This window comes from Curcuma longa, chromosome 16 (assembly GCF_044706935.1).
Source record: "Curcuma longa cultivar G26 ecotype Majalengka, Jawa Barat chromosome 16, ITB_CL_G26_1.1, whole genome shotgun sequence".
NCBI classification, from domain to species: Eukaryota; Viridiplantae; Streptophyta; class Magnoliopsida; order Zingiberales; family Zingiberaceae; genus Curcuma; species Curcuma longa.
Window position 1 is genome coordinate 972,070 of NC_133876.1, and position 22,485 is coordinate 994,554.

Below are 22,485 nucleotides of genomic sequence, written 5' to 3' on the forward strand. Positions count from 1 at the left end.
GTGCGAGTTAGCACACGATCATAACTTCGCTTACATGCCTTAAGATCACGATTGAACACCATATATACCTCCTACACACTAACTTCTCCTATCTCATTGTAAATTTTTATAAATCCAAATCTCCTAGGTCCATCAATGGATTTCCGTGACAATTCATTGATGGACTTAGAGAGCTCTGATCGAGCTCAAACCAACTCATGTAGTTTCTATAGTAATAGGAGTCCAAATGTGCCCTCTGTTATCATTGTAAAAGATTCCCAATATTGTTAAAAAAGTTTAGATAATTTCAGACTTTGTGCCAGTTGACATAGGCTTATAACATCGTATTAGAGACTCAGGATCAAGATTTCTCACCCTATCTCCCTTCTACACACTCACCTCTTCCATCTCATTATAAAATTTCAGAAATCCAAGTTGTCTAGGTCCATTAATGAATTTCAATCAAAACTCATTAATAGAGTTAGAGAGTTCCGATCAAACTTATTCCAACTCTTGTGAGCTTATTAAATGAATATGAGTCCAAATAAGTCCTAATTTACTTTTTAAAACTCTCCTAACTATCCTCAAAATGATTTGAAACTTTTAGAATAATTTGATATTAGTTTTTGAAGAACAATATTATGGTGTTGTTCTTTGAAAATCAACACCGTAATATGTGAGAAGAATCAACACTGCGATGTTGGTTTTTGAAGACCACAGTGACTAATCTTCAAAAATTAACACCAAAACTATTTTTTAATTTTATTATTTTACTTTTATTAATAAAATCAATTCTCAATATAATTTTATTTTATTTTTTAATCTTTTATAATTAGATATTAAAAATAGAAGATATTAAAAAATATATTTTTAATTTTTTATTAACCTATTTTTTTTCAAATTAAAATTAAAAATTTTTTAAATTTTTTATTCAAATTAAAATTGAAAATAAATTCATATGCTCCCTTTAAAAATTTACCGAATAATTTATGCAAATTCATATTTAATTTGAAAAAAAAAGAATCAAGATTAGATACGACGCATATATTATTTTAACATAAAAAGTGCCACTAAATGAAATAAAATTATATACAGTAGTTTTTAAGGAGACAGACTCGTAACAGTCTGCACACTTGTCGTATGCATGTTTATTTAATTTACACATTTGAGATAGATAATTCTTATGAAGGCTTCCTGGAAATTCACGAGCTGGTTTCATCTTCTATCTGTTAATTTGGCTAGTATTCAAAGTCGATGATAGTAACAATGCAATGCCATAATTGAGAGCGACAAAAAAAACAAATGAAAGAATCACTACAAGGGGAAAATACAGCGAGAACACAGAAAATAATCAATAAATTATACAATTAGATAGGTTGATTTGGACAGAATTGAAAGATATCAAAGATAGAAGAAAAAGTGGGTAAAATTCTACTTGACATAATAATTACAATAAATTTACAACATTCAAATATTATAGTAGTAAAATCTTACAAAACGTTCAAGAATGGACCAATAGATTATTGTATTTCAGTGTCTATTTTTAGTGGAACAATATGAAATGTTAACTTGGAAGAAACTATCTGATGATCCTATTTGTGCTCACATTATATAAGCACGACTTTGGTTCAAAAAGGCCAAGGAAGCATGTAACTGAATCACACATCTATTGGGTCTCCAGTTGGTATTCCATCCTGAAAAGGAGCCATAACTTAACGTTGGCCTGGAAGCAATGACTCTAGGTTTGAGTTTTCAGAAAGCAGCGTATAGCATCTAACATGGCCAAAGATCGCCCCAAAGAGACCTCCGAGCCTGAAGGTGTAGATCGGGGTTCTTCCTTTGTGTGACTACCACATGCTCAAATGCACCCTCAGAACCATCCCTTTTAGTTGATCTACATACGTCCATTTGTACTTGCCTTCCCCTCCGTACTGGAGTGTAAATGATACGACCCCAACCACTCCCAAGATTAGCATGGACGTCTTCATCATAGTCTTCCTTGTCATTTTGATGGAACAAGTTGGTTTCTGCAGCATCAGAAGCATATGGAACTAGTGCATTTTCAAATGAACTCTCTTCATCATTCCTTGTTGGAAATTGATCCTCTGCCAAAAGATATATACGAAAATTATATCATTAGCAGCATCTTCGCTTAAGTACTAAAACATCCAAGAAGGATTTCATATAATTACACAAAAATGAAAAACAGCAGTTTGCATTAGCAGAAGGGTTGATTTGGTTTTGCCAGAAACGCAAGCAATCAACTGTTATTTTTAGCATGAAAATAAAATAATTAGAGTAAAATGTGCTAATCATATCATAGGAATTCTATTCAAGTTATCTATGATTAAAATGACAATCAATCAGCTTTACCCATGTTTGGGATTTCTACAATCAAAATTTTGACAAGTTGATTAGATAGCCCGGTTTCAAAAAACAAACAAAGAAAAATGATATATCTGTCCATTAATCAAATATTAGATCGACCCATTTCTTTGAATGGGTTGGTTGTTTAAAATTAAAAACAGCAAAAGATGGCTAACCGAAGTCAATGATAAGATCCTCAGGGTTTCTCTTAGCAAGTCGCTCTTTAAGTGTCTCAAACTTCATACCATCAAGTGGCCATCCAGCCCTGTCCAAGACAAAAGGAAGATAAAGAATCAGAGTTATTTACATCATTTGAAGTATTAAAATTGAGATAACATTAAAGCAATTTTCTTTTACCAAGAAAATTGAGATACAACAATAACCACAACGAAACAATACTGCCAAAACATATATAACAAAGTTTATATTTAAAAAAAAAACAGGTACTTAACCTAAGAAATAATTTCATTGAGATTTAATCATTAGGACAAGTGCAACTAATAATCAAGCAATGGTAGACCAAAAGGTAAGGTGATGGTGGTATGTGATAGATTTTAATTAACAGAGAAATTTTTTAAAAAAATAACTAACATTTCGACATGCATAAGAAAAAAAATTCAAGAGAAGAAACATGATGAAGGCAGTGTACCTATATTATTTAGATAGATCTAAACGAAAGAAGACATGTTTCGGTTTCAAAGATTTACTAGAAAAGATGGATGTAAATAGACAAACATAACAAGTTAACTACATAAAATGTGCTTTGAGGATCCCCACGTTGCAATCAAGTCCAAATGTTTTAAACTTTCCCAAGGTTTTAGATATTGTACAATTGCCAAGTTTTAGTCTCTAGCCAGAACAATATTGTTTTGCTACTGTGCCATACAAAAACTTGGCACATTTGCCAGGATAACACAGTTCTAATAGTACAATTCATTTCTGCCTAGCTTGTTTACCCCTGAATATAGATCAATTAGAAATTCAATTAAATTAAAATTTTGAAACAAATTATAAAATATACAACAACAATCAAGTCTTATCCCACTATGTGGGGTCGGCTATATGGATCCTTCTACGTTATTGAACTTTATCCTCTACTATATCATCATTTATATTTAAATAAATTTTATTTCATTTTATTGTTGTTAACCAAGTCTTTTTTTCGTCTTCCTCTTCCTCATTTAATGTGCATATTTATCATAATTTTACATCACCTAACTAGAGCATCTATTGGTTGTCTACGTACATATTCGTATCATCTTAAACGTGTCTTCCAAATTTTCCCTCAATAAATATAACCTCGACTTTCTTTTTAATATTTTCATTTCTTATCTTATCTATCCTTGTATGTCCACACATCCACCTTAACATCCTCATCTTTGCAACTATCATCTTCTGCTCATGTGTTTAAGTCGTAGCTCAACATTCAACTCCATATAACATAACAGATCTAATATCGCTTTGTTAAATTTTCCTTTTAGTCTTAAAGATATTTTACAATCACAAAGAACACATGATGCTCTCCTCTATTTCAACCATCATGCTTATATTTTATGTAAGACATCTCTTTCAATCCCTCTATCCTTTTACATCCTTTTACAAAAAATAATCTTAAATACTTAAAATTCTCTACAAACAATTCGTTATCCTCTATCTTAACAATTGTCTCATTACGTCTAATATTACTAAACTTAAATTCTATAATTCTATCTTTATCCCACTAAGCCTAAAATCTTTCACTTCTAACGTTTCCCGTCAAAATTCGAGTTTATCATTTACTCCTTCACGTGTCTCATTTATCAAAACAATATCATCTGCAAATAACATATACCACAGTACCATATCTTGGATGTGTCCGGTGAATTCGTTCATAACTAATGTAAAAAGATAGGGACTTAAAACTAATCTTTGATGTAACATATCTTTATGGAAAATGTTCCAATTAATCCATCTAAAGGTTTCACTCTTCTCATTACATCCTAATACATATCCCTAATTAGTTCAGTATAAGTTAAACCTACACTATCTTTTCTAGAATGCTCCATATAATTTCCTTTGAAATTCTATCATAAGTGTTTTATAGATCGATAAATACTTCAGTATAAATTTTGCTTCTGTTCTCAATACTTTTCAATTAATTGTCTGAGAAATATATAGTTTCTATTGTCAACCTTCCGAGCATAAATTCAAATTAATTTTCGATCACAGTGGTCTCCTTCCTTAGTCTTTTTTCTATTACTTTTCCCTAAAGTTTCATTATATGACTCATTAGTTTAATACATCTATAATTTGCACAATTTTCTACATCTCCTTTGTTCTTATATAATGGAATTAGAATATTTACCCTTCACTGATCAACATTTTTTTCGTTTTCAATATCAAGTTAAATAACTTTATAAGTCATTCAATACTTATTTTCCTAGGCACTTCCATATCTCTATTGAAATATCATCAGGTCCAACTACTTTTCCATTTTGCATCTCATTTAAAGCTTATTCTACTTCTAGAGTTTGAATTATACGATAAAATTTTAAAATTCTATACTCATTTAATCTACTTAAATTACCTAACTTAAGTTGTTTATTTAAACATTCATTAAAAAGTTGATGAAAATATCTCTTTCGTTGCTTTTTTATTTCTCCATCATTTACTAGTACCTTATTGCATCTTTAATACATCTTATTTTGGTAAAATCTCTTATCTTCCTTTTTCGCTTTAGTTATTCTCTAAATATTCTTTGCCCCTTCTTTTGTATTTAATTTTTGATATAAGCGTTCATAGGTTTTATTTTTTATTTCATTCACTGCTTTCTTGGTCTCTTTCTTGACTATTGTATACTTTTTAAAAATTTTTCATTCTTATAAGTATATAATACCTTATACATTGTTCGTTTTTCCATTCCACCACCAAGATTCTTTACTTGGTGGTGCACAACCACCAAGTACATACATGATTATTATTTTCAATTTTAGCTTATTTCATGTCATATTCAAATCGCCGTGTATTTCTCCTAGTACTTGTTCTCCTATCCTCTTCTTAAATATATTTTGTTTCTTATCCTTTAATTTCCACCATTTAATTTTATTAATCATGCACATTTGTCTTCTATTGATATTATAATTGAGGCACATATCCAACACTATTAATCTATATCAGGTAGTTAATTTTTTTTCAAGGATGACCTTACAATCTTTACAAATTTTTTTATCCTTCTTCCTAACTATACGAAAGTCAATTTGCAACTAATTATTCCTACTTTTAAATGTGATTAAGTGTTCCTTTTTCTTAAAAAATGTATTTGTTAGTATAAGATCATATATTATCGCAAAATCCAATATAATTTTTCTTTCTTCATTTCTTATTTCAAACTCATAATCTCATGCACATACTCATCATTTTTCACTTTAACATACTCATTTAGATCTCCTATTAAAATCATTTCAATTGGTGAAATATTTTATAATAACTCATCTGGGTGCCCCAAAATCTAAATTTGGTGTTTTCATCTAATCTTATTTAAGGTGCACATATGCTAATTATATTAATAATTTCTTTCACCACCACTATCTTGAGAGCTATAATCCTATCCCCTTTCTAACTACTCCTACTTCATCCTTTAGTGAATTATCTAGAATAAAACCTACTCCATTTTTTGTTTTACTTTTCCTGTATACCATAACTTAAAATCTGAATTCCCTATCATTTTTGCCTTCTATCCTATCCATTTTGTCTCTTATACACATAGAATATTAATTTTTCTCTTAATCATCGTATCTACTATCTTCATGGATTTATTAGTGAGCATTCCTAGATTCCATGTTTCAAATCTTAAACAACTAATTTTCCTACAATAATTAATCTTAGTCAACCTATGATGTAAGAACTTTTGCATATTAATGTTACACCCAAATTCTCATAGAGATGTAGCGGTCTTTACTAAGATATTATAGTCGGACCCTACAACGCGTTCCTTATGGGAAACAACCTAACATCAGCATAATAGTTTAATGGATCCATTCATTAAATATTTTCCTGAGAGTCCACGTTGGTCGGCAATCCAATGCGCAACCCTCGTCCTTTTTCATCCAGGCTTGGGACTGACATTAGCAGGTTAAAAAATATAACAAGTACTACTATTTACTAATAACAAAATAATGTTGTGCATCATATAAAAGCATTTGTTGCAACAACATTCTATGAAGGTCATTCTAACAATTTTTCAAAACTCAAATTAAATAATACTCCTAAGAGATTTGGTATTGAAACTAATTTCTCCACATGTTTTAAATGTCTCATACAATCATTGAGAGTGAGACTTGCACTACACAACTGAAACTGAAAAAGGCATAAGTGCATTATAGATACATCAAGTTTTCTCCAACTCCAACGGTACTCCTCTTTACTTTATTACTGCATATCACAACCCACCCAATTTTAAACCCATGAAAGCTTCTTGATCCACCCTTTTGGCCCATGATCTTTCTTCCAAGTCCTTCCTTGAGGATATTCAAAATATTTCTCTAAAATCTTTTTCCTCAACTAAACTTTCAAGCCCTCTCAATCTCTCTTAGCTTCTGTTGTGTGGATCTCAAGCGACTTAGGCTTACTTAACAACTCTGCAGATAAGTTATCTAAATGTTGTAAAGGTGAACGGTGCTGAAATCAAGCCTGGGACAACGTGCACTGATTGCTACTTCTCCAAACCTCACTTATGTCCTCACTTATGTTATAGTGTTTCATCTCCAGCTCATGATCAGCAAATAAAATATCAAACGATTAGCTAAGGAAGAAACCTTTCAATTTCTGTCACTTTGAAGATTGTGCATCTACTGAGACCAGTTAGTACAGTTAGTATCACTGAAATTGCATTAGCACAAGTGGTACAATGACTTTTTATCTAAAGTTTAAAATATTGAATCGAGCTAGTGTCTTGGTCTTTGACCAAAACAGTGCAATTTTAACCAGAATAACAATTTCAGGACTATACTGTATCTTTGTTTTGAGACTTGTATTGTAACTATGATAGTTCATATTTGAGCATATCAATTGTATGAATTGGTTAAGCAATAATTGTTCATGCAATTGACAGGATAGTTTCTACAAAATAATTAATAAGATTAATTGCATAACCTAATTGATTTTAATGGTGCAATTGACTAAGGAGTGAAATCCTATTTAAACTAAATCAATTAGTTATTTCGACTGAATTAAATTTGATTTTGCTTGAGCATAATTATAATGCACAATTTATAATCCAATTTAATTCACAATTTAATTTATTATACATATAATGATAAAATACAATAACATATAATTTATCATACATGATCACATTTTAAAAACTTATGGCCGAGTCCTAAGAAAAATTATATGGAAAATTTTAAAAAAGAAAGGTGTTAGCGTAGCATATATTTAGACAATTAAAGATATGTATGATGATGTAAAAGAGTAAAAGCTCCAGGAGAATCAATCGAAGTGTTTTCTAAAAAAATAGGGTACATCAAAGATCATCTCTAAGTTCATATCTTTTTACAATAGTTATAGATGAACTCGCTGGACACATCTAAAATAAATTACCATAATATATATTTGCAGATGACATTATTTTGGTCGATGAGATTTATGAAGGAGCTAAGCTCGAATCTTGGCGGAAGACATTGGAAGTTAAAGATTTTAGTCTTAGCAGAGTAAAAATAGAATATATAAAATTTAAATTTAATAATAGTAGACATAATAAGACAATTGTTAAAATAGGAGATGAATTATATGTAATTGAAACTTTTAAATATTTAGGATCTTTTTGCAAAAGACTGAAGAGGTTGATAGAGATGTTTTATATAGGATACAAATAGAATGGTTGAAAAGGAGGGTGTCCGGTGTTCTTTGTGATTATAAGGTACCTCTAAAGCTTAAAGAGAATTGAAATGGAGGAGGGTGTCCGGTGTTCTTTGTAATTGTAAGGTATCTCTGAAGCTTAAAGGAAAGTTCTATAAAACAACGGTTAAACATTTATATTATATGGAGCTTAATGTTGAACTATAAAGCTAACACATAAACATAAAATAAAAGTCGCAGAGATCAGAATATTAAAGTGGAGGTACGAACATTGGAGGATAAGCAAGATAAAAAAATAAAAATATTAGAGAAAAGGTCAAAGTTACACTTATTAAGGCTCAATTAGGCAATGTGAAACCATGACGAATACACACATTAATCGAGAAAAAAGAAAATCAAAAAAAGACTTGATTAACAACGATAAAATAAGATAAAATTCGATGATAATATAGTGAAGGATCGAGCCCAATAGCATTGGAGGATCCATGTAGTCGACCCCACTTATTAGAACAAAAACTTGATTGTTATTATTGTTGTTGTTCACATTTAATTAACTAAACATATAATTTAGTTTTTAATTACATAATTAATTATATATTATGCATATCATTAATTTTACAGTAGTAAATAATTACCCTATCAATTAATTCATATAATTAATTACATTATTTGTATAATGTCGATTAACTATTTTTTTAATTAATTGATATATAACAACCTCTAGATACCTATCCCTTATTAAAAAATAAAAAAAGGAAGTAATAACAGATTTACAGTCAAGACTCCACCACCCCCTTCTCACTAATTGGTTTCACAATCGTGATATCAATGAAGCCCAAGACCTTGCAAAATCATCTCTAACAAACCATATTTGATTTCTCCTCTAAAGGCAATGGATTTCATCATTGATTCATTTATTCCCTTATCCGTGATTCACCTCCATTCACCACTTCACTTCCCTCTTCCCTGACCGGTACTGATGGCACAAGAAATTTATCCTATATTACCTCCTTCCATGTTCCAGTGAAATAACAAAATGAAAAATTCCAAATGTGCCACCCAGCTTGGGTTGAAATGCTTTTATCGTTTAAAACAGTGTCGGTGCATGTGCAACCAGAACCATATGTTTTAATGCCAGCATACATCAACCAGCATTTCAAAGCATATTTTCCATGGTATTTTAGAAATAACTCATTATAGCCTGGTTTACATAACAACTAACAACGAGCATTATTTTTCTTTGGAATAATTACTAGTCGAAATTTTCTTTTAAAGCCAAAAATACAAATTAATTTTCTGATGGCAATAGAAATGATATTAACATCTATTTATTTATTATCTATGTTACATCACATGTTCTATGGAAACAAATTATTCGATGTTACAAATTTTAATTCATTCTTTGGAATTTGGACCACAAGAACTATTTGTTTGAATTTGTATCTTTCTACCCTCTCTCGTTATCTAATTGTAAGCGCAATCAACCATCATGTGATTAGACTCTAAGTGCAACATCTACATCATAATAATGATGGATACAAATTTTAATTCATTCTATGGATACAAATTATTCGATGTTACAAATTTTAATTCATTCTTTGGATTTTGGACCACAAGAACTATTTGTTTGAATTTGTATCTTTCTACCCTCTCTCGTTATCTAATTGTAAGTGCAATCAACCATCATGTGATTAGACTCTAAGTGCAACATCTACATCATAATAATGATGATGATTGCTGATGTACCAACTAACACTGTTGTTTATGCTATCATGGACATAATATAGGTGCTTACTTGTTGTCATTAGCTCTAACTGATGGATCTAAATGGAACAGTTTGGTAAACTTAAAACCAACTAAAATTAAAAAGAAAAATAGAGTTAGATATGCAGAGATTATATGCATGGATTTAGTCACCTATATCAAAAAGGTATACTTGATATCACAGTGAGTCAATAGCCGCTACGTTAATGAGAATACTTTCTACTATGTTTCTTCTATGGGTTCTTACTGTGGTCTGTTGCCACGTCTTAAAGCGACAAAGCAGAATTTCTCATCCTCAAAACCACGTAGTGGCTCGCCCTTGGATCTCTGGAGATACATTCAAAAAAATCAAATAATTAGTCAACAGAAGATGAATTTCCATTGATAATTTAAAAATAAACATAACATTTTGGACGTCCTGATTGAAAGATGCTTGCAAATTGTCAAAGAAGAGACAACTGCATGGCATTAGGCTTTCAGAAAGCCTTTAAAGTGATGCTTCACCAAATATTAGCATGCAGGTTAATATGTTCAAGAATCAAAAGAAGCAAATATCAATACCTAAACCTACAGAATGAACTCAATACGGAAAGGATCATCATGTTTCCAGATTTACTGTCACAATATTTGGTACCACATTCTTAATTTCATTTTACTGAAAATTTATTTAGTGATAATAGGTGCTTGGTGAATATCAAAGTTCCTTATTTTATAACCTTCGACTTCTCCAATTAGAACTATTAGGAATTACTAAAATATTTTAATTATTTATTTTAGGGATTTATGGCAAAGGCAGAGGTACCAATTAATATTTATAGATAATACTAATGCATTCTATAGATGAATGTGGAATTACTCTATAGAAGTATGTTTGGCTAAACTCTCTACACTTTGACAATAATCTAATTTAATATCAAATAAAGGTCAAAGTGAAATCTGTAAATTATGTTCAACTGCCATACTTCATAAACCAATTCGACTCTGATGATTGAACTAAGCCCAAATACTGACAAAACCCACAAGCAATTACTTTGTATGCACGCTGTGATGTTGTTCTTTCAAGTCGTTGAACAAAATGGCAGTATTTTTCAGTATTCTCCAGAGGACAGCGTCCGTCGTGAGGGCACTGAAAAGATAATAAGCATGTCAAAGGAAAATACAAGAACAACAATCAAGCCTTATCTCACTAAGTGGGTCGGCAAGCATGTCAAAGTAAAATAATTACAAAAAATTTAATCAAAAATATTCCAGAAACAGTCAAAGAAGCTCACAGGGGCAACCACAAATGCGCCATCTTTAAGCATGTCATCTTGTCTAACAATGTTTTTCGCATCACTAGAAATGGAATTTGATAGGTCAAGCTTCTTGCGGCATTTCTTCACAAGCAAATGATGCAGAAAAGAGAAGCAATTATAAAGTATCAAAGTCTAGATCAAATTAGAAAAAAGTGAGACATAAAAAACAAGCGACTAATCAGAACAGTTGGCTTACCCTGTTCTCCATCCAGAGGATATACGAACGCATTTGGGTTATAATTTTGGATCCATGTGGAGTCCCAGGTTCCAACAAAACCTAGCCCAAACCACCTTTTTCTCAGATAAAATTGTACAAAGAGATGGATCAAAAGTCAAACTAAGTAAAATATACTAAGTCAAACTAGCTAAATATCAAAACTAAATGACTAACTAAAAAAAGGGCACAAAGATACTATTGTTAATACAGAAACTACAACTGAAGCTAATGACCATAGGAAATATCTAATTGTCATGGTTTTTACAAGGTAATAGCATGAATCTACACAGAATGCACCTAAAATCATATTTTGATCCGTGCAATAAAATTAACTATAACTTTCAGCAAGTTGGATTAAATATAGGCATTTACCTGCTACTAGTTAGTACCTAATCATCTAAGGCTAGTGTGTGTCTGTGTGTGCGAGTGCATATTCCACTTTTTTATTAGATTCCTATTTGTGGCCTAAACACCATGGAAGTAATGTATTGGCAACCCTAAACAAATCCACTACTGAGGCTGTCCACACTTAACACTTCGGGCAGGGTCCACCCAGCAAACAAGGATCTTGTTGCATTCTCAATTTCAGCTTGTCCCTCCATGCAGATCGAATCTGAGTAGAAGACAACTCCAACCGAACCTCTGAACCTCTCCCAGATCACCAGCTTTCCTAAATATCTTCATCACTCTCACCCTCTCTACCTTGCCTACCTCATGTAGAAGTGAGGGTGCCAACTGAGTAGGAGAAATGGGCATATATTAGAGAGGTTAAATTATTTTATTAGTTTATTTGCTGATGTATAACTACACCCGATCAAGTCAGTAGCAACTTAATTGATTTCTACCAGAAGGCAATATCTGTTACAGATTATAAAATTTAGTGTAGATGTGTTGTTCTAAAGAATCCTTATCAGCTTGGTTAACCACCTAGGATGTATGCTAGATATAGCCCCCCACCCTCTTTTCTACCCACCAAATCTAGTTTAGTCTCAGGTTGCATTAAGACAAATTTATAGTTGCTAAATACATGAGGCCAACTAAAAACAGTAGCACTTCCACATGAGGAAGAACATGGTGTCACAGAGATTCAACTATAATTTGCCCATTCAACTAATTATTAAATATTATCTGATTTGAGCATTCCATTTGAAGGTAATAGTTATAAAGAATAAAAAGAAAGAATGTATCTGAAAGATATTAGAGGATACAGAGTAGCAAGACTTGTTCGTTAGTTTCCAAAAATTATCCATTTTATCATAGAAAAATAGAGTATTTTGCATCTTAGAAAATTGAAACAGACACTTTTAGCTAAACCATCAATTAAATCTTCCTTTCTTTCAGTCAAATATATCAGATGTGCTCATGCACATTACATTCAGGAAAGTATATATTAAATAGATAAGTGACAGATCGATATGATTATCAAGGTGAAAAAAATAAGATATGGAACATTACAGATAAAGTAGAAACATCTGGATTTAAAATGTAAGTGAATGTATGGCATACCAAAACATCTCGTGTAAGATCCCAAAGCTGGCGCAGGATTGTAATTCTGTCACTTAGTGATGGTATCTCTCCAAGAGCATAGGACTTTGATGGATTGGTAAATAAAATGTAGAAAACAATTAGTCAGCAGAAAATGAATCATGTGTTTGAAATACTATATGCAATACCAAAGGAATATGAATCTAACATCAATAAGAAAGAACAAGAAATACCAAGAAGAAGAATAAAATTATATGGTAACCATAATCAAGTCTTGAAATCTCAATGATGGAACTGGTTTCAGCCCCAGAGGAGAAAGCCCCGCCTGGCAAGAGGAGGAGCCTGAGGGTACCGTACTCAGGGTTTTCCATTGAAGTGTTGAAGAAGATGCAGGAGATGTGAGAATGACTGTTCCACGCTCGATTGTTGTGTCTCATCTCAATGGGAGTTCTCTCATCCATTACGAGTGAGACAAAACTTTAAACCATGAGTATAACTTGGTAAGACCTTATATACAAGCATATATCTACTTTGCACTTGCAAAATAAAGGGAACCATTTGCCTAATTAATTCATCTATCTCAAAAAAGTTTAAATCTGGAAAGTGTCTCCACATCATTATTCCCCGGCAAAGAGGGCTCCAACTCTAACAAGTTTTTATTCAGAACCCTAATCTAGTACAGAAAATTGTTAATACCAATTTTCATAACACATGGACTTGATTGTGGTTTCAAATGGAAAGAAAATAAGAGATAATTTCATAATTTCTTTGACAAAAGTGAATTGTGCACTAGGTAGTCCATTCCATTGGACAAGGTAGCATGAAAAAGAGTTTAAAAAGTGATGATATGTACATTACGTTTACTTTAACTTTGTCTTAAGTGAACCTAAAACATGAAGAGATGCTGATATCTAGTCTACAGGGAAAGTGTTGGAATTGTCAATTCTACAACCAAGATTATTACAACCTCCAAAAGAAAGGTCAGTAAAAGAGAACAGAGACAGACAATCCACTTTATGAGATAGCATATTCTTAGAGTTTAAAAAAACATGATTAATGATTTAATTTGGTTGGAAAGATCTAGTGAATAATATTAGGACTAATTTTATCCCAAAAAAGACAGATTAGTGGTATTGATCCTTGAAAAAATAACGCAAATTTCTATATTATAGTCCATCTTCAGGGTTAGAATGCAACTTTTTGATGGTATTAAGCTGTGTAATTACACGTCTTCATGACTCACATTTGCCAATTGAATCATTGGGGATAAATTATTAATTACAATGTGAGACCTACAGTATTTAGACTTTTTGGATTATCACTGTTCACTTTAGTCAACCCCATTGATTTCTACTATGATTTGAACTTCTTAATCAACTTTATCACTTTGGCAGTTCTTATCTTCTGATTCAGAAATCTATAAGTTTTATTGGATTAGTTTTACAATAACCTAGTTATCATTGTATGCACACACAGAAACTAAATCAATAGTTTGAGCAAAAACTATAGCCAAAATGACAGACACTAGCAGCAAAAACTTGTTATGCTAGGTAGAGTAGGATAAGTCAGCACTTCATTACTCATATTAGAGACAATCAAAAATTTATCCAGACCTAAATCACCTCTTAGAAAAGTCAAAACACCTTAAACCATTTTCTAAAGAATAACAATAAGAGATAAAAATCCAATGACATTGACTGATGTCCAACAAATGCTTGTTTTAAGTTAGGCAATGTTTGTGATCTGACATGTGTGACTTGAATTCACAGGAAAGTCCAAGAATGAAGTCTTGGCATTTGGTGAAGTCCCGGAGGCGCGGCCTCTTGGCAAAGGATGAAGTCCCGGAGGCGAGGCCTCTTGGCAAAGGATGAAGTCCCGGAGGCGAGGCCTCTTGGCAAGGGAAGACTTAGCACGACGAAGCCGAGGGAAACGTCTCAAGCTAGTGCAAGGAAGTACACGAGGCTTGTGGAAGGCGTTTGAAGACTTGCGTCAAGGCTAAGGGGTGAAGAATAAGCTGAAAAGGAAGTTTTCAGCTTGAGCAGTCGACTGGCCCTGTCAGCAGTCGACTGGTGATTGATCAGAAGCACACACAAGCGAATCAGAAGCATTAGTCAACTAGCACTGTAGCTTCAGTCGACTGGGGCTAAACAGAAAGTTTAGTCGAGTGAAGCAGTCGACTGGTATCAGTCGACTGGCATTGAGCAGTCGACTGATAGACTACTGTTGGGTGACAACTGGTCAATTAAATGCGAATAAATAGCCGTTTGAAGCCCATCAGTCGACTGGCCTTAGGAGCAGTCGACTGATGTACGGAATTTTATAAAAAGAGCGGTCAATGTCGAAGACAACAACGCTTGCTTCTTTCATCTTTCTGACTGCTCTTTGATATTGTAAAACTCTCCTTCCTCCTCCTCAAAACCTAACTACATATCTTGTACGAGAAAGAGAACTTTTTGTAAAGGTTTCTCCGCCTTCGAAGCTTGCTTTGAGAAGGAAGTTTCTTCATAGTGGAATCGTCGGTTGTGTGTGTGGATCCTTGGATTAGTCACCCCGTTGAGGTGGATACCAAGTAAATCGAGCGGATTAGCGATTGGAATTTCTTTTCTATATTTTATTTTGCTTCCGCTAATATTTTCGCAAGAAAGATCGAAAAATCGTTATTCACCCCCTCTAGCGAATGCCTCGATCCCAACACTTGTAACATCTCTTAGACTCCACCGGATCCATCTAACCATTTGCACCCCATTTTGAGTCAAAAATTTCATGGTTAAGTGGTAAATTGACACCACAATCTTATCTTGCTTAAAGTTGAACCAAAATTGCATTGTGCACAAAAGACAAATCCACCACTCGAAACTTCATCAGCACTCCTCAGACACATGACAACTCACCTAATGTTACAATTAGTTATTATTCCTGGCATTTTAATTCTATTCCTAGCATGTTTTATGTCTTGTACTGAGGTTTTGCTCCTCAGCCAAAAAGGTAAAGTTTTAGTATAGTATCTTGTAAAGACACTTGCACACTTTGGAATGCAAAAGTGTACTAAGGTGAATTTAAACAAGTTCTACTCCTTAATCCCTTTTCACATAGTTTATATACTTTTAAAAATAAGATTATCAATTAATTAACATTAAATTAAAATGAATTTTACTCATTTAATTCTAAATCAAAAATTTTTCTCTGAGTAAATAAGACTATATCAATTAAATATAAATTTTGTTCAATTTTTTTATTTCAACATGAGTTGACATAAATTTAAATAAGTTTTCTCGTTAAGTCTTTTTCCATTTAACTTGTTTACTTTCGTTAATAAGAATATAAAGATTGGATATTAATTGATTAGAAAATTCAAAAAAAAACAAGTTATAGAAAAAAACAAATAAACAAATAAAATAACAAGCATTAATTGAATCCATGTCAAGTCATCTCAACACGTGTTGACAATGAAGCGTGCAAAAGCATGTTGAAGCATGCAGATGTGTTGAGGGCCCATATGGTACAATACTTATCCACACAAGTGACACGATTGACATGGGAGAGAATGCTCATGTCAACTGGTATCGATTTTGATAATTTCCTAAAAATGGTATGTTTAAGTCATGCCACCTGCCACAACACCACCCATCACAACATAAGTTGTTAAACCATGATTCCTAGTGAAGCTAGTTAAGTTCGTGCTTTCTCCTCTCAATTTGCTAGAGGATATCCCATTTTGACAGAAGCATCATGGTATAACACATCAACCAAGGTGTGAATTTCTATAAGCACCATATGTAAGCAATTACTATCCTCTATAAGCAATTAGTAATTTTGAACTCAAATCACCAGCATCCTGCTGATCTTCATTAATTCCCCTAGTAACCTCTAATTGTACTCCGATTTCACATGGAAAGCAAAGCACAAAGACACCTTCCATCCATCAGAAGACGTCCTCCATGCATGACTTCAACTTGCTACTCTCACCACCAAACACTAGCCACTGAATCATTAGGTTGAATTGCTTCTAGAGTCACACATGCTTCCTTCAGCTCCTCAACTATTCTAGTTTCAGCAGACTGCAAAAAGATCCTCATTAGTTCTCCAAGTAGGATCCTCATATGTATGCACCCAGTGATACAAACAATCTAAATCACATATCTAAATTTCTCAAGCATTTGTCTTGCACACAAGCCTTATTAACTCCTCCAACCTTCTAGGATTCAACTTTGCTGATTTAACTTTATGACATCAACTACTCTTGCAAACCTACTCGCCCTCTCTAACATCTCAGCATAATGCTTTGGTAGATTTTCGTACTTAAGGTCACACTAGGAGAGCAGGGTTCAAGTCGTGAACTTGCTTTGCTACTTCAATAAACCTTTTCAATAACCATGCAAGGGGTTCAACACCAGCTAGCTTTAAAATCATTATAATAGCCAAACTCCAAGTAATTCGACTACTTCCCACAAAGTAGACTTTATTTCAAGCAAACTCTCTAAAACATGATGTCTTCTAAGGACTATTTTCACCACCATTGATGTGCTACTCGCCTCAGAGTTTTTGGGAAAACCTGACATAAATGCATACAAAACTCCATACAAGGACATTCTGTAATTGTGTCCAATGGATGTGTGCTCTATTTGTATGTGCTCATGCTTAGAACTCAAAAGTTTTTTGGTATCAGCTCATCCTGTATCTCCAAAGTGAACGGAGCTTGGATCTCGAGCCTCCTCAATTCAAACTTTATCAGATCTTCCCTTTCTAGTTCATAATCTCTGCAAAATTGCTCTAGCTTTGCTCTCTAAAATCCCTTCTTCTTACTTGGATGTTTTAGTTCCTCCGTAGCTTCATCCACATTGTAACGTTCTCCCAATTCTACTAATACGCTTACTCCTATGCTCAACTTTTCCTTTTCCTATAGAAAATTCAAGGAACAATCATCCCATCCTCCTCAATATTATTCTAAATTGTGAATTTACTAATTCCTTTGTGTCTTTATCATTCACAATTAAGTTACTTGGCACCTTGAAGCATATTACCAGAACCAGACAATTTTTTCATTTATAAAGGAAAGGTCACTTGCTCTTATTTTGCTTGCGGCGTCTTCTTGACCAGCAAAAAACAGAAATTTTAGCATCATTTGTGTTCCTCCTTCAACTACATGCCTATCCCTATTTTCCGACAAGGAAATGCCAAATTTGTTATGGTAAAACTTATAATAGATTACAAAAGTTTGCTAGCTTTAAATAGGGTTGTAAACAAGCCAAGCTTTGTGTTGTTCAAGTTTGTTTGATAAGGTAATTGAGTCAAACCAAGACAAGACTAAAAATGAACCAAGCCGTTGAAATAGTTGTTCAAGTTTAGCTTGATTTTTTTTCCAAGCTTGAGCTTGGTTTTAGTTTGGCTTGAGCTTGGTTCATTTAGATGTTATCAAGCTCTTAATTCAAGCTTGTTTGATTGTTTGAAATTTTTACATTTTTAAGCTTATTTAATTGGTTAGTAAGCTTGATATTCCAAGCTTGTTTATTTATTTTGAGAGCTTTTTTATTTATTTATAAATTTGATGAAAGATTTGTTGATGAACATGGTTCACAAGTTTTGTTTGTGGACAGACAATTCACAATCTCTATTCATGAACATTAATAAGGAACACATATGTGTTCAACCATGTTCATTTAGTTTAATGTGTTATTCAAGCTTGTTCATTTAATTAACCTTGTGTATCTTTAATGGACATAAATAAGCTCTTACCAAACCAAACAACACTCTTGCTCATGAATGTTTGGATCATTAACAGCCCTAGCCTCAAGTTTTTAGCTCCAGCCTTGACTAGAGCATGGCTAAAGAACATTAGTTGAGAAGAATCTAATTGAATTGGGTTAAAGCTCGATGGCGTTTGCCCGAATTGCACTCAATATGGTCAAGTTTGGTGGGTTGGAGTTGTGTGAGATTCAGCACACCCAAACTACAAATGGTGATGATTGGAAAGGAACAAAGCTACAAGCCTAGATAAGCTTACATGTTACCCCAAGCCTAAAGTAGGAACACCAAAATATACATCTAAGAAGAAGCACAAGGAAATTTGCTTTCCATCTTGCCAACCTAGGTGTAATACCAGGTTATACTCCATTTTCGCATATGTGAGGATGATCTTATTGCATTGCCATCAAGTCAGCGCTAGCAGAAGGGTTCCACAGGATTTCAACTTCACATGAGAAGATCTTATGAAGGACAGTCCCACATTGACTAGGGGTCTAACACTGTAATATTGGTTGGATTATCCTACATACCCTTCTTAGAGAGAATATAAAAGAGGAAGTATAGTGTTCTACAAAATTACAATACAATATTACTTGGACAAAATAATTGTGAATTAGGGGAAAATAATAGTTTGGAGATCTTACAGAAATCACAAGATCGTGTCTTCTGTCATGCTTATCCAGGCTGCGATTTAGGGCTTGAATGCTATCATAACTGTGGATTACTGGCAGCCCTTTCAAATCTATAACACCAATAAACAATAAGTAGAGTAATCTAATATTGCATTCCAAAATATGGTGTGAATCTGCCTTAGTGGAATTTTGATATCAAGTTGCTAGCACATCTCCTCAAATAGGAGGCCTTAGTCAAGTAATTAAGTAAACAAAATGGAAAAACAAACAATATCATGAACACAACGAACCAAATTATTATACTCATTAGATTATGTCATGTAACCTACAAGGACTGCAGCACAACCAAATGAAACTAGAATTCATAATAACCAAAACATAGAACTAGATCACGTAGGATAGATAATAGTAAACATGACCCAAAAATACACCACAATCCAAAACACCAATTGAAGAGATGAAATATGAAAACAACACAAGACAAATATGCAATCAGTTGACAGGGCTTGAACAAATTATTTTTGAAAAAAAATTAGAACTTTTTATGTATATCCTATTGCTTTCATAATATTTTAACTTGTTTAACATTGTTTTACATAATTTTATATTGAAACAAAATGGCATAACCGAATTATAATATTAACTAATATGACACTTGTTGTCGACCCAAAACCATACCAATTGGAGGAATTGGCAAGCACAATGAGTTGAACCACATGATTTGCCTTGCAAAAAATTAGATAATCATTTAAGCATTATCAGAGAATCCTATCAGAAGTTGTGAACATAATAGCACAAAAGGGAAACATCATATTGACTTACCTTGCAAAAGGCTCTGAGCAGCTCTTTGCATCGATTTGGATGGTTCTACCAAATTAACTCTTTCTAAAGGACGAGGCCAAACCTCGCGCATTGCCCTAAGCAGTTCAAAAGATTAGAAACAACTAACACCTCTTCTGCTTCATAAGAAAGTCAATAATTTTTTGTGGACATGTGAACTGAACAAAGAATGAGTTTACCAAAGAGCTGAGCCTGGACCAGCACCAAAGTCCAGAACTTTGGATGGAGAAAACTCTGGCAGCCTCCTGCGGACCTACAATCACAAACCCACAATTCAAAGGCAAATGGCAACAAAAGGAAGGTTAGCTGCCAGAGAAAAAAATGAGAATTTTGATGAAAGCAGAAGATTTGGACCTCCCGGAGGACCCGGTGGCATGCAGAGTAGACGGAAGGCATGCGGGAGGCGACATACGCGACGGTCTCATCGTCCGTATACTTGACGCCAATGTCCCCATAAGCAGACTGAATCTTCCACCGACCAGATTGAAGCACGACCGGCCTGAACGGGTTTTCAACAAGGTCACGAGAAGCGGAGGCAGTGAGCTGGAGGTTGGCGTACTTGATCTTGTTGAAAGACTGCGAGAGAAGCAGCACCTTTCGATTCATATGGGCATTCTTCCTCTCTGCTCGGGTTCAACAGAAGAAAAAAAAAACATGAATACGGCAATAATGAACACTTCTACAAGTAAAGTCGAATACCTCGGAGGAACTTCTTGATGGAGCGGCGGAGGGAGACAGGTATTAGATGGATTCCCTGAGATTGCTTGGCGGCGACGCGGAGGGTTTCTGAAGTGAAGATCTTCGGCGAAACCTCGGGAAGCAAAGAGGCGGCCATTTCGATCGCAGGCAGCAACGAGGGAGAGGGTTCTAGAAATTGGGATGATATTGGCGGTGAACCGGGTGCCACACGATCGGCCGTTTTTCTGAAAGGTGTTTTCGTTAAGGGCGTTCTTTAAATTTATTCTTCCAAACCTTTAAGCAATTATTTTCTTAACTTAAAAAAAAAATCATTCAATCTAAATGAATGATGGACGAGAAAAAACAACATACTCTCATTAAACCCTAATTTCTTATTATTTGCTCACACAATTTCTCATCGTAAAATCAAATTACTAATATTAAATAGAGACTGAGATATACTCTCACCAAGCACCCTGCTAATAACGATAATTGCATTTTGCCTAGTAAAACTCAAGTTGGGTGCTCAGGTCGAGTACCCATCAGAGGAAATATATTACGAGTTTGTTTTCACGTGCAGAATACTTAATTTGGTATTGAAATGGTTTTACAGGGATAACAAAGACCACGAAGGTGTTGGACCCGATAGCTTCGGGAGTACATAAATTGATACGGATCGTCGAGGTTAGTGTTCAACACTATCTCCGTAAACGATATTGCTCCGCTACGGTGCTAATGACGAACGTCTCGGAATAATAGCACTCCAAATTCTGAGACATTCCGTAACGTAGGCACTACAATGTCATCTGGAACATAAATTTAAGTTCCTCAATGCTCCTACAAAGTACGCCTACAAAGCGTACATTGCGCACGTGCGCGCGTGGCGGATGACGAGCTCACAGGTGCGGACACCTGCTCGCCCCTGAGAAGAGAGCACTTGGTCTTTTTTTATGTTAACTCCATTAACACAGCATCATTAATAAGGAAAAAAAACACATCGAAAATTTCCGATGTGAGACTATTCCCCATGCATTTCCTTATATATAACATTAATTAATAATTAATGTTATTCGGGCTGACTTTAAATAATTAATTTCTCATTCACCCTTAATCGATTTTGAGCAAATTAATATTCTAAATCTATCTACGCGAAACGTAGATTTCGATTTTGAAGTCAATTACGACTTTCATCAATTAATGGCATTTCAATTTTTTCACAAAATCGTATTGATCCATTAAGACCCCAATATCCAACAGAAGGTCAACTATCGCTTTTGGAATTTATCCTTGAAGATCGATAAGAAACTTCTGTAGAATTAAACCGATCACTTCCAAAATTAATTATATCATAAAAATTAAAGACTTATGTTATAAAAAATATATATTTTCATTTACCAATTGCATTTTCGCTTACACATGGATAACGATTCTACGGACATAACTGATTTGATACTTTAGTGGCAGAGTTGTTACATTAGACAAAGATCGATTCTCGCGGGATTCATTCTTTTAAGATTTATATCCTTCCATTTAGGTTGTTCGGTATCATAATTTACTTCCCTTGTCTCGCTACGGAGCCGCGATGAAGAGCATGAATATTTTCAACTTATTACTTTACTGCTTACTTCAACAAAAAGGTAAAATCCATCAA

General features: G+C 33.6%; 1 protein-coding gene across 1 annotated transcript; it reads right to left on the reverse strand.

Moving 5' to 3' along the window:
- Window positions 1-1,468: 1,468 nt before the first annotated feature.
- LOC141847821 (uncharacterized) lies at window positions 1,469-21,063 on the reverse strand. The gene is made up of 12 exons (XM_074735909.1): window positions 20,856-21,063; window positions 20,511-20,779; window positions 20,336-20,409; window positions 20,139-20,233; window positions 19,329-19,426; window positions 12,964-13,047; window positions 11,437-11,517; window positions 11,217-11,321; window positions 10,976-11,071; window positions 10,193-10,272; window positions 2,523-2,611; window positions 1,469-2,084 (listed from the first exon to the last, which is right to left on the reverse strand). The coding sequence occupies exons 1-12, from the start codon at window positions 20,989-20,991 to the stop codon at window positions 1,753-1,755; spliced, it is 1,539 nt and encodes a 512-aa protein (XP_074592010.1). The 5' UTR covers window positions 20,992-21,063; the 3' UTR covers window positions 1,469-1,752.
- Between the last annotated feature and the right edge of the window lie 1,422 nt (window positions 21,064-22,485).